Source organism: Tubulanus polymorphus, chromosome 8, assembly GCF_964204645.1.
Source record: "Tubulanus polymorphus chromosome 8, tnTubPoly1.2, whole genome shotgun sequence".
NCBI classification, from domain to species: Eukaryota; Metazoa; Nemertea; class Palaeonemertea; order Tubulaniformes; family Tubulanidae; genus Tubulanus; species Tubulanus polymorphus.
The window spans coordinates 16,476,299-16,489,336 of record NC_134032.1 but is presented as its reverse complement, the minus strand read 5'-3'; the positions used below and the strand labels follow the sequence as shown (position 1 = coordinate 16,489,336).

General features: G+C 40.5%; 2 protein-coding genes across 2 annotated transcripts; one reads left to right on the top strand and one right to left on the bottom strand.

Moving 5' to 3' along the window:
• The first annotated feature begins 1,514 nt into the window (after positions 1-1,514).
• Positions 1,515-5,813, top strand: LOC141910414 (uncharacterized). Its single transcript, XM_074801153.1, has 9 exons — positions 1,515-1,608; positions 1,839-1,856; positions 1,978-2,124; positions 2,304-2,333; positions 2,409-2,558; positions 3,140-3,199; positions 3,282-3,457; positions 3,952-4,415; positions 4,580-5,813. The coding sequence occupies exons 1-9, from the start codon at positions 1,515-1,517 to the stop codon at positions 5,811-5,813; spliced, it is 2,373 nt and encodes a 790-aa protein (XP_074657254.1).
• Positions 5,814-7,141: 1,328 nt separating this feature from the next.
• Positions 7,142-12,744, bottom strand: LOC141909885 (glutamate receptor 2-like). The gene is made up of 14 exons (XM_074800562.1): positions 12,452-12,744; positions 11,873-12,082; positions 11,340-11,609; positions 11,086-11,255; positions 10,952-11,017; positions 10,605-10,865; positions 10,115-10,261; positions 9,945-10,037; positions 9,411-9,638; positions 8,526-9,225; positions 8,281-8,437; positions 7,872-8,067; positions 7,567-7,609; positions 7,142-7,478 (listed from the first exon to the last, which is right to left on the bottom strand). The coding sequence occupies exons 1-14, from the start codon at positions 12,702-12,704 to the stop codon at positions 7,447-7,449; spliced, it is 2,826 nt and encodes a 941-aa protein (XP_074656663.1). The 5' UTR covers positions 12,705-12,744; the 3' UTR covers positions 7,142-7,446.
• Positions 12,745-13,038: the final 294 nt, after the last annotated feature.

The following is a 13,038-nucleotide window of genomic DNA, read 5'->3' as shown; positions in this document are numbered from 1 at the left end:
CCTGCGAATAAAGAGAGTAAAGGAATCAATGCAGTTGAGTCTTTTCTTCTTTTTCACAAGACTTTACTCGGAATTTGCGTTCGCGACTTAAATGAACGACCTTGAAGAAACCGGTTTTCGTTTATTAGGCTTTATTTGAATTACGTGTTTTTATCGAATATTTTCTTTTTTTAAATTACTGCTATCTATGATCGTCCATTAGTTGCTGTAAGTGGTTTTTATTTGGTAGCATACAGTGCGAATTGAACAGTTATAAAAAGGGAGTACTTTTATATAATAACACTTGCACCTAAATCGCGGTACTCGAGTACTGCGCATTGTGTTCACTATGTTAATCACAGGATTATAAGCTCCAATCTATGTGTTACCTCCAGATTCCTTAATTCCTTAAATTCACACACCTAGAAACCGCTATAGTTTATTGTATGTCATAAGTATGTCATAAGCCCAACGCACACGGCAAAAGAATTGTTTCGCCGAAACAGAAAACACGTTTTTCAGAAAACGTTTTTTCACGAGGAAAAAACATGTTTTCGGTGACGTGTGCGTTGGGCTATAGCTGTAAGAAAAAACCAAAACTATTTGTTTATTAGGAATCAAATTCACTCATTTCTCCTTTGCATACGATTTTTTTTTAATGGTAAATGCATATTCAAATATTTATTCTTGAATCAACTTGAACAAATGGAAGGAATTGAGCCCCAGGCACTCAATGTCTATTTGCTAAACCTCCCGTGAACGTTTTCAATCTATTGAACGCTTTGAGGTAAGTTTTTTTTCGATGAATGCTCTATAGGTTGTGTCTGCTCTGACAATCAGACCAGACAACTGAACTTTCACGAGACCCGCACGAAAATCATTCAATTCTCTTTTTTGAGCATTCAATAATCGAGGGATTGATTAGTCGTCTCGTGAATTATGAATAGCGTTCGATCTCACAATGATGCCTTTACTTGCGACGACGTTTTGACAGCTCAAGGCCACGTGGAGTTCTCAGGGTTCACACCTGATCTTACCATTGATACCACAGTCACGTGACTCTCATCTATATAAATGATTCGATTATTCTTACTTTTAGTTGTTCGTGTTGAATCGAGGTTCAGGTTGGTAAAAATCCAAACTCATTATTTCGCTTAGGATTTTTAGTTATGAATTGTTTTTAATGTTCAGTAATGAATATTTAATTGTAATAATATTATTCATTAACTAACGGATTGTGATTGATATTTAACACTTGTCAGTAAAAACTTGTTCACAGTTTGTTCTCGATTATGATTTGACTCTTGAAATGGTCGTAAATAAACAAAACTCGTAGAACTGAATTAAGAGTTAACTGTGAATGGCGATGGTCCTGAACTGTGGAATTCGTAGCTGAACTGTGGAATTCGTAGTTGAATTGTGGAATTCGTAGCTGAATTGTGGAATTCGTAGCTGAAGCGTGGATACACCACGCCGTGAATATGTTGGGCTCAGTTTAAATCAATTGATTGATGCATTATTTCAGATACAACAAAATGCGAGTGAATGCGCTGACTGTAGTTATCATACTCTGTCACGTGATCGAGGTGATATGGGGTCACGCCGGATCGGTGAAATTGTACAAACATCGTAAGTAAGCGTTTAAAATAACTATATCACATTTCATAATTTAAATCTAATAAAAGATCATTTGAATTTCTGCAATTTTCATCCAACACACAGTGAAATTATTCGATATTTAAAGATATAAGTTTTTGGTGCACGCAAATACATTTTCCAATTTTATTTCTCAATTTTTCTCAAATTTTCAAATCTATTTGAAGAATAATTTCATAATTTCGTTTTGATTGTATTTCCAGCTCGTGGTGACGTCATAAGTGAGTATCTTATTATCGATTCAAAATGTCAGAAATGTTCTATCGATTAGTTTTATTGGTCATCTCGAGCGAATGACGTCATATGTAAATGAAGTTGATGAATATTGATATCTGTGTCCAGGGACGCGTGGAGGTAAAACTTGCGTGCAACAATACAAGTATAAAGATGAAACATACACTAATGAGTGTACGCGTGAAGATGACACGGCGTATTGGTGCGCCACTTCAGACGATTACCCGGATGATAGCACAGCGTGGGATTATTGTAGTACGTATAATAAACAATAATAACTTCATTTTAATTAAAAACACGTGATCGAACAACGAACAATAGTTCACACACAAGGATTAAATACTGCGTGTGAACTATAGTTTAAATACAGGACAAATTTCTAGAAACTGATAAATGTCACTTGATTTAAATCGATATGTAAAATCTCGTTTTAGCTGGGATGACTGGTAGAAAAAGTGAAACCGGTAAGTGTCGAGCTGGTTCACGGTTTCTAATTCTGTGATCATTATTTTAATTTTCTTCTTGTTTAATTTTCGCAGAAACGGAAACAGATAAATTGTGTTATTTCCCGTTTTACTGGGGAGGCGAAATCAGATTTTCGTGCGTTCAATCAAAGAAAGATAAGGATAAAACCTGGTGCCCAACATCCAGTGGATTCTTCCCTGGAAATATTAACTGGGATTACTGTAGTAAGTATGTTTGTATTTAGAAATAGAGTATAATTTAGAGTCTTCAGTCACTCAGTGATTCAGTGATTCAAGGACTCAGTGATTCAAGGACTCAGTGATTCAAGGACTCAGTGATTCAAGGACTCAGTGACTCAAGGACTCAGTGAATCAAGGTCTCAGTGAATCAAGGACTCAGTGATTCAAGGACTCAGTGATTCAAGGACTCAGTGATTCAAGGACTCAGTGACTCAAGGACTCAGTGATTCAAGGACTCAGTGAATCAAGGACTCAGTGACTCATGGACTCAGTGATTCAAGGACTCAGTGACTCAAGGACTCAGTGAATCAAGGACTCAGTGAATCAAGGACTCAGTGATTCAAGGACTCAGTGAATCAAGGACTCAGTGAATCAAGGACTCAGTGATTCAAGGACTCAGTGACTCAAGGACTCAGTGAATCAAGGACTCAGTGAATCAAGGACTCAGTGACTCAAGGACTCAGTGACGAATCAGTTACTTGTGAATTTAATAATAATTCTTCAAGTGTTACATTCTTTTTATGAAACGCGAGTAATTTGATTTTGCTATTTTTTTTTTTTTACAGAGCCGCCATATTGGCAGGCAGAGGATATGAGCGCTGGGAACGCCGCCTACCGGATACCAGGTATAACATTTTCATTCTAATCTTCTTTACAAGTCGCAACTGTCCTATGACGTCATAGACGAATAACCTGTTCTGATTTCAGCTCCGGCGAAAAAGTACAAACCGATACACCCTAGCACGTGTAAACCGGAAGATCCGGTTTGTGTGATTACACTGGTTGTCGAGGAGAAGCTAACAATGGTTTATAATCAACAACTTCTAGTGGCGCGTAACGGTAAACTATACGACCCGAAAGGCGTCCCAGTTGATCCAAACAAGGTTAGAAAAATATTTCGCTTTTTTCTAATCAGTTCGTTATCCACAGCGGCCATGTTATCCACAGCGGCCATGTTATCCACAGCGGCCATGTTATCCACAGCGGCCATGTTATCCACAGCGGCCATGTTATCCACAGCGGGCCATGTTTTCCACAGCGGCCATGTTATCCACAGCGGCCATGTTATCCACAGCGGCCATGTTATCCACAGCGGCCATGTTATCCACAGCGGCCATGTTATCCACAGCGGCCATGTTATCCACAGCGGCCATGTTATCCACAGCGGCCATGTTATCCACAGCGGGCCATGTTTTCCACAGCGGCCATGTTATCCACAGCGGCCATGTTATCCACAGCGGCCATGTTATCCACAGCGGCCATGTTATCCACAGCGGCCATGTTATCCACAGCGGCCATGTTATCCACTGCGGCCATTTTAACTCTCAAACCTATTTATTATTGGGGGTTGTTTGTTTATTATCGATTGATTTTTCAGGTGATTGTCGGTGATTCATATTTCGTCCCTCGTCGAGCTGTTGTTATAAACGGAACTCTACCCGGGCCGCGTCTAGACGTCTACGAGGGTCAGAAACTTATCATTAACGTCCATAACAATATGTTCAGCGACGCTACGACGATTCATTGGCACGGGCTTCACTCGAAATCTACCGCTTACTTCGACGGTACCGGATTCATAAACATGTGTCCCATAGCTCCTAGTCTGGTGGTTACTAGTCCCGTGTACGCCTCACCGCACGGCACACACTGGTATCACGCACACGTCGGCTTTCAGATGGGTGATGGTATGTTCGGACCTCTGATCGTTCATAAGAAGAACCCACCGGTTCACTATGACGGAGATTTCGTTCTGTTATTGGCAGTTTGGAATCGTCGATACGGAGCTAACGAATGGTTCTTGTATAAAAGTCAAGGCGAATTGAACGAAATTCTCGGAGACAAGTATATATTCAATATATTCAATTTATATTCAATTTATATTCAATTTATATTCAATTTATTCTATTTATTTCATCAAAAACTTTCCTTTTAAAATCATAAGATGCACAACTGTTGATCAGAATAATACATATTTCTAATTGAACGTAATCAATGATATATTGCAGGTATAACACGACTGATCAATTCAAGAATTTCGAAGGTGGCTTAATTAACGGCAAGGGACGGTTACCGGCAAAGAACGGCTCCTTCATAACCGACGGTCCTCTCGAAACCTACGTCGTCGAACCGAACAAACGTTACCGTTTCCGAATTATCGGTGGACAAGCCGATAAAGAGTTCATCCTACACATCCACGGACACTGGTTCGAGGTAATTGCGTCAGATGGCGCTGATATCGTACCGTTCAAAGCGACATCTCTTGGCGTCAGTGCTGGCGAACGATACGATATCGTCGTGACGACCGATCAACCGATAGCTAATTACTGGATCAGAGCCATGAATAAGAACGGCTGGTCGGTTGACGCTATTTTACGGTACCGCACTGCTCCGGACTCTGACCCGGTTGCCAAAACCAGTAAGCCCATAGCCTGTTCCGCGACTACTCGATGCGTGTATGTGAACTGTCTTTATGAAAAACCGATTCCAGCTTTCACCGTGTGTAAAGATTTCGATAAAATTCTCTCCTACCCGCCAGTAGCAGCACCCGCTTTAACACCGGATTCACCCGACGATATCTTCCTGAATTTCGGCAAACCCGGTTACGGTAACAAAGAGGGACCACACTCGATCAATGGTATCAAATTCGTTTTCCCCAAGACGTCGCTTTTGACAAATCCAAACTCAGGATTGACCGACTGTGACCCGATGAAATGTGGCAGTCAACAGTTGTGTTCGTGCACACATCACTTACACATCCGCAAAGATTCGACTATACAAATGGTGTTTATGAGTATGGGTAAGGGTAAGGGTAAACACCCTATACATCTACACGGCCATCACTTCAGCGTGTTGAAATACGGTCTTCCAGTTCTGGATAGCAAGGGTAAAAACATCCGCCAGAATCCGGATATTGCCTGTGACGGTGATTTCTGTAATAAGGGCAAGTGGGCGAATTCGTCGTGGGGAGGAGATAACATCCCGGGTTTGAATCTGAATAACCCGCCTCAGAAGGATACGATTTTTATTCCCAAGGGAGGATATGCTGTAATTCGTTTCAAGGCCGACAATCCGGGAGTTTGGTTCCTGCATTGTCACATCGAGGAGCACCTCGCTGACGGGATGGCTATGGTTGTGTTAGAAGGGCAGGAGGAATGGGATGTTCCCAGTTCATTCCCGACATGTGGTCGTTATACACCGTTCTTCACTCGTAAAGCGGCTCGAATGAAACATCACGGTTAAACAACATGAAACACCGCGGTTAAACAACATGAAACACCGCGGGATAAACAACATGAAATACCGCGGGATAAACAACATGAAACACCGCGGGATAAACAACATGAAACACCGCGGGATAAACAACATGAAACATCACGCTTAAACAACATGAAACATCACGCTTAAAATACATGAAACATCACGCTTAAACAACATGAAACATCACGCTTAAAATACATGAAACATCACGCTTAAACAACATGAAACATCACGCTTAAACAACATGAAACATCACGCTTAAACAACATGAAACATCACGCTTAAACAACATGAAACATCACGCTTAAACAACATGAAACACACTTCACTATAGTTGATAGACGTATAATAATATCATCATATCATTTTATTTCCTCGATAATCAACCTCAATATATAATGAATACAATTACAATTTTGATAATATAGACATTATGATCTTGTTTATATACGTTTAGGTAAAATAACAGCAGGGGAGCCATAGATAAAGCTAAGCTTGTCGGTGCAGTTCTGGCTCGTCTCGCCGCCATGTTACCGGACCCCGCAGTCTCTGGCTCGTCTATACTATATGCACCAGTTTAACTAGAATGTATTATTGTGAAAATGATGTAACATTTTCTCTAATATTTATATCGGCAAATTATTAATAAATTAGGTTTTGACATATTTTAGATTTACTGGTTTTACGATCTGAATATCGGGAGTGTTTTCAAAAATCACAGAATCGCAATCTGTAGCCTGGAGCCGGCATCCCTTCAGACAATCTACAGCCTGGAGCCTGCATCCCTTCAGACAATCTACAGCCTGGGGCCTGCATTCCTTCCAGACAATCTACAGCCTGGAACCTGAAACCCTTCAGACAATCTGTAGCCTGTAACCTGCATCCTTTCAACATCATTAAAACCGTTTATATGTGTGAAATGTCGTCATCCCCAGAGACTGACTTCATCAGTGCTAATGGTTTATCAAAATGACTAACACTTTGTAAATTGGATTGGAATCATAAATTTGAACCAAAAAATAGACATGATTTCAGTAATGCGATGAATTCCCCAAATGACACTGAGAGTAAGAATTATATGTTAGCATTCGAAGATGTCTAGTAATATTAGATAAACTCTAGTCAAACTGCTGAACTAGAGGGCACCACTAGAGGGCAGCACTCATCGAGAAGGTAATACCAAGACGGGAGAAATATGAAATAAAAAACGGAATCATTCTACTTGTAATTAGAACATTTATTCAAATATACATGTAGTTTATTTATCAATTTGTAATAGATATTTTATGTTATATTTTTAATTTATACCTTCAAGTGAAAACCCTTACATCGATACGTTATAAAATCAGACACTCATTAGAAAAATATCAACGAAAAAACATGTATATAGTAAAAATATAGAGAAAAACCCTGTAGATTTCAGGTCATGGTTCACATTGTTAGTCATGGGGTTAAATTCAACTCGCCTGCCCCTAATCTGCGTAGTCACGTGATTATTCGATACATGGCGTCATGAGAGATATGACGTATGTCACGTGATTAGTAGCTTTCGACGACGCCATGTGATATTAACATCTATGTCACGTGATTAGTAAACGTATGACGTCACAGTTTTTCAGATACTCGAGGTCTGTGTTTGATTTTTTACTGCAAAAAGGAAAAAACAGCTGATTGTATTTAAAGATTATGTTGTTAATTGTAATTAAGTAATTAGTAGTTTATTTTAATTTCATACCACCGGGATTTAGTTTCTTCGTTTCATTTTCCTCGGTTTCATCCTGGAAAATAACGAATATATAAAAATAGCCGCCAGGCAGCGATAACAGGTTTCCGCACTTTAGGACGAACTAAATATGTGACTTTTATAACATATTGATTTCGTCTATTCATCATTTGGGGATTAGATGATGAAATAATTACCGGCGGTGCTCTGATCGGGATTAGATGATGAAATAATTACCGGCGGTGCTCTGATCGGGATTAGATGATGAAATAATTACCGGCGGTGCTCTGATCGGGGTTAGATGATGAAATAATTACCGGCGGTGCTCTGATCGGGGTTCGTTTGCCTCCACATTTATAGAATAGTAATTTCCCTCCGACGACGATAAACGAGAAAATAACCATCACAGTAAGAATGATCATTATACCAGCAAAATGGTGAATAGTTAACGGTTCAATTTCATCTTTATCTTCCTTGGTAAAAACTTGACATTTACCTCGCGGTCTCAACCAACTATACAAACATAAATCATATATTACTTCAGTATCAAATATACAATTCTACATTAGTTTAGGCTTTTGCAGTTCCACAGTTGTGTGGGTTAGGTTTGACTCTGAATCCAGTTCCACAGTTGTGTGAGTTGATTTCTACTGTGGACCCGGTTTTAGAGTTGTGGTTAGGGTTTAATTTAACTGTAGCATCGGACTAAGTTTAAGTTGAACTCACTAATTCATGGACTGATCGACCTTCCCTTCGCTCAATAAAGCTTGCATCGCGTGTTGTATGTCAGATTTGAGCACATAACCTCGACGCATGGCAAACGCTAATGGTTGAATATCTACCAGAGATGGAGAAACCACTAGATCACATCGATCCGCTCGACCTGTTTATAGAAACAACCCGTTAAATGTCCAACCCCTAGCACTAAGGATTTGACGGTCATTATGACGCGTTGTGAGGTCATGGTTTACCTGCTGCGTACGACAGACGAACCCAGTTACTGATGAATATTCTAGTATCAGAATTCGTATAGTTCTCCACCGTTTTAATTCCTTCAATCGCTGATTTCACCGTTTTCCATTTAATCGAGTCCCCGCTCTTCAAATAATACCGAGCCTGATCTTCAAAATATAACTCAGTGGCGCCGTCTTTTATCATGAATATCTCATTGCCTTGTTTTCTTTGCGTTGTTCTAAGTTGTTCGAATGAATTCATTTTCGGGTAATTCTGTTCGGTGAGGAAGTTCGCTAGATTACCCGTGTAACAGCCTATAACTATCAGCGCGAAGAAAAAGTAAAATGAGCTGAACACGCGCATGTGCAACCGAACCGGTTCATAGGGGGCGCCAGCTTGAATAATAGTACTGTACGAATACCAGAAACTCTGCTTCAAATCGAACCTGGTGTCCGGGTCGTTGTCCGCTCCGCTAGGATTTAACCGGTAGACGGCGTAATAAAAGATGGCGCTGACGATGAGCGCGATAGCGAGGGCGAACCAAACTTTCAAATCAAACGGTTTCGCAAATCCGAACATGTTGTAATAGGAATGTTTCTTATAAATGAATGATATTCCGTCGAATATGTAACCGTCGGTGAATTCAAAATCAGCTAAACGTTGTTTATTTGATGATATTCCACCGACCAGTAGACTGACGTTATACAACGAGTTGTGCTGCCAGAGAGAAAACAATTTACATATAACGGTCACGTGTGATTGATGAAGGATCAAACCTGTGAGACCCCCAGCCATGTGGGATGAATCGAGTGTTTAAGAAAAACCATTAATAGGAGTTAGGAAGAAAAAGGCGCGTGTCCAAATGGGTCTTAGTTAGTATCACAGACACAAACAACACTTACTAGATAACCAAATGCGCCCGACCAATCACCTGCGCGTTCTAATTGACCGTATCTAGTAACGGGTAATATCTGGAAATCCACATTTAAACCTTGATAATCGCGGAGATAACGTTTGATCTTTTTCAAAATGTCGACGCATAAACCTTGAAAATCAGACAATGGTCTCGTTTTATTGTCGTGTTTATAGTCGACTGTATTGATAGTTTTATGAAAGATAAATGGCTCATCCTGAAATTCAGAAACATTGCATTAATTGTATATAAAGCATAGTAAATTGCAATAACTGCAGGCGCGGATCCAGAGGGGGTTCCCCACCCGCTCAGCTACTGACCCGCCGAGGAGACTTACCTGTACTGCTGCTATTCGTGCCCCCCCCCGCTCAGCTACTGACCCGCCGAGGAGACTTACCAGTACTGCTGCTATTCGTGCACCCCCCCCCCCGCTCAGCTACTGACCCGCCGAGGAGACTTACCAGTACTGCTGCTATTCATGCCCCCCCCCCCGCTCAGCTACTGACCCGCCGAGGAGACTTACCAGTACTGCTGCTATTGTGATCATTTTGTCCTTGTCTCGTTTCGCTGATTTGAACAAATGTGGTAAAGTTTTATCATTCGACAACCATAGTTTCTGTATTGTAATAAACAAAACTGTCAGTAGAGGGCGCAGTATGAGTTTTCACTTATGCTTCGACATTTCAAACTTACTTCTTTGAAAACTCCGCGCAGATTCCGAAGTCTTAGAAATAACGTGAAATTTTCCCTGGTTCCAAATTCATCGAATGAAACATCACCAGCGATGTGAACATCGCTCCTCCACCAGTGACGTTTATCTATTACATGGTTTATAGTGACCTTAAACGATAAAAGGTGGCGTACATGATCGTATTGTATATGGAATGGATGGAATTCCTGCGCGTGCGATAAATCAACAATTATTAAACGACATTGAATTAAAATTCAACATCTGCATCTGATCGATTCATTGACCTGAAACGTAGTTAAACCTTGTTACATCATCATTTGTATAGGTCGTCACGTGACTGAAATCATCCCTATTACTCGTAATTACGAGTCGTTATTTATTTTCTTAATTCAATTAACTAAGTGTAAAAGTCATTATTTCGATGAGTAATCAACGATGTTATGATCATCACTGCGACTAATCGAGTTTAAGTTGTATTTTCATGTTTTGTACCGTTTTGAGAATTTTCGCCAGTTTTTTACTCGTAAACTCGCGATACGATATTTCCTGTAGCGCGCGCATCAGTAAAATAATCGGCTCGAGACCTATAGATATCTGGTCAGTGTTTTTAACTTCGAACGGTTTCAGCTCGTTTACCAAAATATGGAACCGATGATTATAAACTAAAGATGGTAGAGCAGAAATAGCGAACCAATATGTCCTTGTATCGTGTTGTTTTATTATTTCAATATAATCGCGTCGTAAGTTTTCATCCTGTAAATAGATTGAAAGGGAGGAGGAGTTAATGATAGAGGTTGGAATCCCAGCCGAGGCAGGAACCAGTATCTATAGTCACTTACCAAGTTAGAATCGACCCACACGATATTTTCTTTACCTTGTCTTCGTCGCTGTGTTTCAACTATAACCTGAAACAAAATCCAGAATTTACAATTGATTCACAACCGAAACCGAGGTTCACACTTAACTGAATCACCTGAAAAATATCAAATCGTTCCTTAAATAACCAGTAAAACACGATATCGATGTCTTTTTCGACGATGGTTTTAGCAATAGAGGGCGCATTAAAGGATTTCCCAGGAAGTCCGATGTTTAACTCGATGTACTGGTTGTTACCACTAAATGCCTGTCGGACACTGGCAGCCTCTACAACACAACAATATACCGGGATTAATACCAGCAACAACAACCAGCTTATCCGGCCGTTCATCCATAATGAAATAAACTCACTCTCAGCGAATTCAGAGCCGGCCAATAGGTAGATCCTTGTTCTAGCGTGCACTGAGGCGAAATCGGTGAAAACATGTATTGTATCTTGAAATAACGGGAACATGTTGATAATTGTAGAATTGCGGAATTTGTCGCTGCGTCGCTGTTTGATATCTGTTGTTCCCATCTCGTATACAATATACGGGATCGAATGAGTCATCGCTATGTTCAACACTAATTCGTTAACTGAACCGATAAAAATATCGTAATCTGCTTTCAAAATTTCATTGCCTAAAATTTTAAAAATTTAAAAGTTTATATCAAATCTGCCACTGACTAGGGCGGGGCTGACAGACTGCCACTGACTGCCACTGACTGTGAGTGGGGGGGGGGGGCGGGGCTGACAGACTGCCACTGACTGTGAGTGGGGGGGGGGGCGGGGCTGACAGACTGCCACTGACTGTAAGTGGGGGGGGGCTGACAGACTGCCACTGACTGTGAGTGGAGGGGGGGGGGGCAACTGCCATTGACTGACCACAGATAAAACTACTCACGTTGAATGCTGTATCGTCCTGGTAGAACGTGAACTACTCTTGTGATTAACTTGTATCCTGGTCGATTATTTGTACATAAAACTGGTGCTGTGCGATTCCAGAAATATTGCACTATTGCGCTCGAAGTTTCAAATCTCTGAGTACTGACCAAACCTCTTAAGATAATTTCAATCGCACCGGTTCTGAATTCGTCATCTCCTCTTATCAAACCTATCACAATAACAAGACGACACTGCGGTGTTTATTATGAGCGGAGTTTTACAGCCAATTGTAAACTGGTATCAATTTAAACGAGATAAACGAGTTAACAACAACCCCCGATAAACCGTCGCCCTCGTCAGGGAGTATGGTGGTTGCACAATATTGTTGATTAAAATGAAAAATGAAACAAGAGTCAAATATAATTCATTAAAGATAAATTCTAAAATTCACAGAACTCCATAGATAGCGCATATGCTGGGTATAAATGTTTATGAACAGTATTGTAACGGTTTCCACCCAGAGGACGCTCTACGAAGGTCACCCCTAACTAGGACAAGGTCACCTCTGGAGGCAAGGCGGTACTGTTACTATACTGACCTATTTTAATGATTGTACAGCGCGGTTCATCGACGTCTTGAGCCGCAGTAAACACCACAAATAACCATAGAATAAAACTAATTCTGACGTACATCCCGATCATGTTTGAAGGCGTATTCCTGTTACAAACAGCAGCAGCAGCAGCAGCAGCAGCAGCAGCACCAGCAGCACCAGCACCAGCAGCACCAGCATCAGAACCGTCCCAGGACTCAACTGAACGCACATACGAGCTCCAGTTCAGTGTATTACGCATTATGCTGTGAAATATCTATAAAAACCAACATCGAGCTCGCGTTCAATACATAAAACATATGTTGTCAGTAAAGAGTGAAATACCCAAGAGTCGCGCACACACTATATATAATACATCATTTATTGCGTGACGCTTTTTGTCTGTCACCAAAATTGGACTACGGGATTCAAACCGGTTCCGTTTAAAAAATCAGAAATAAAAATTGCTTCCAAATTCATTATTATGTGAATTGTAGTCGGATTATCAAAATGATTGAATTAGAAATATAGCCTACAAAAATTCACACCAAAATATACTTCTCGAATACTGGGTCACATACTAAACTGCGCCCATA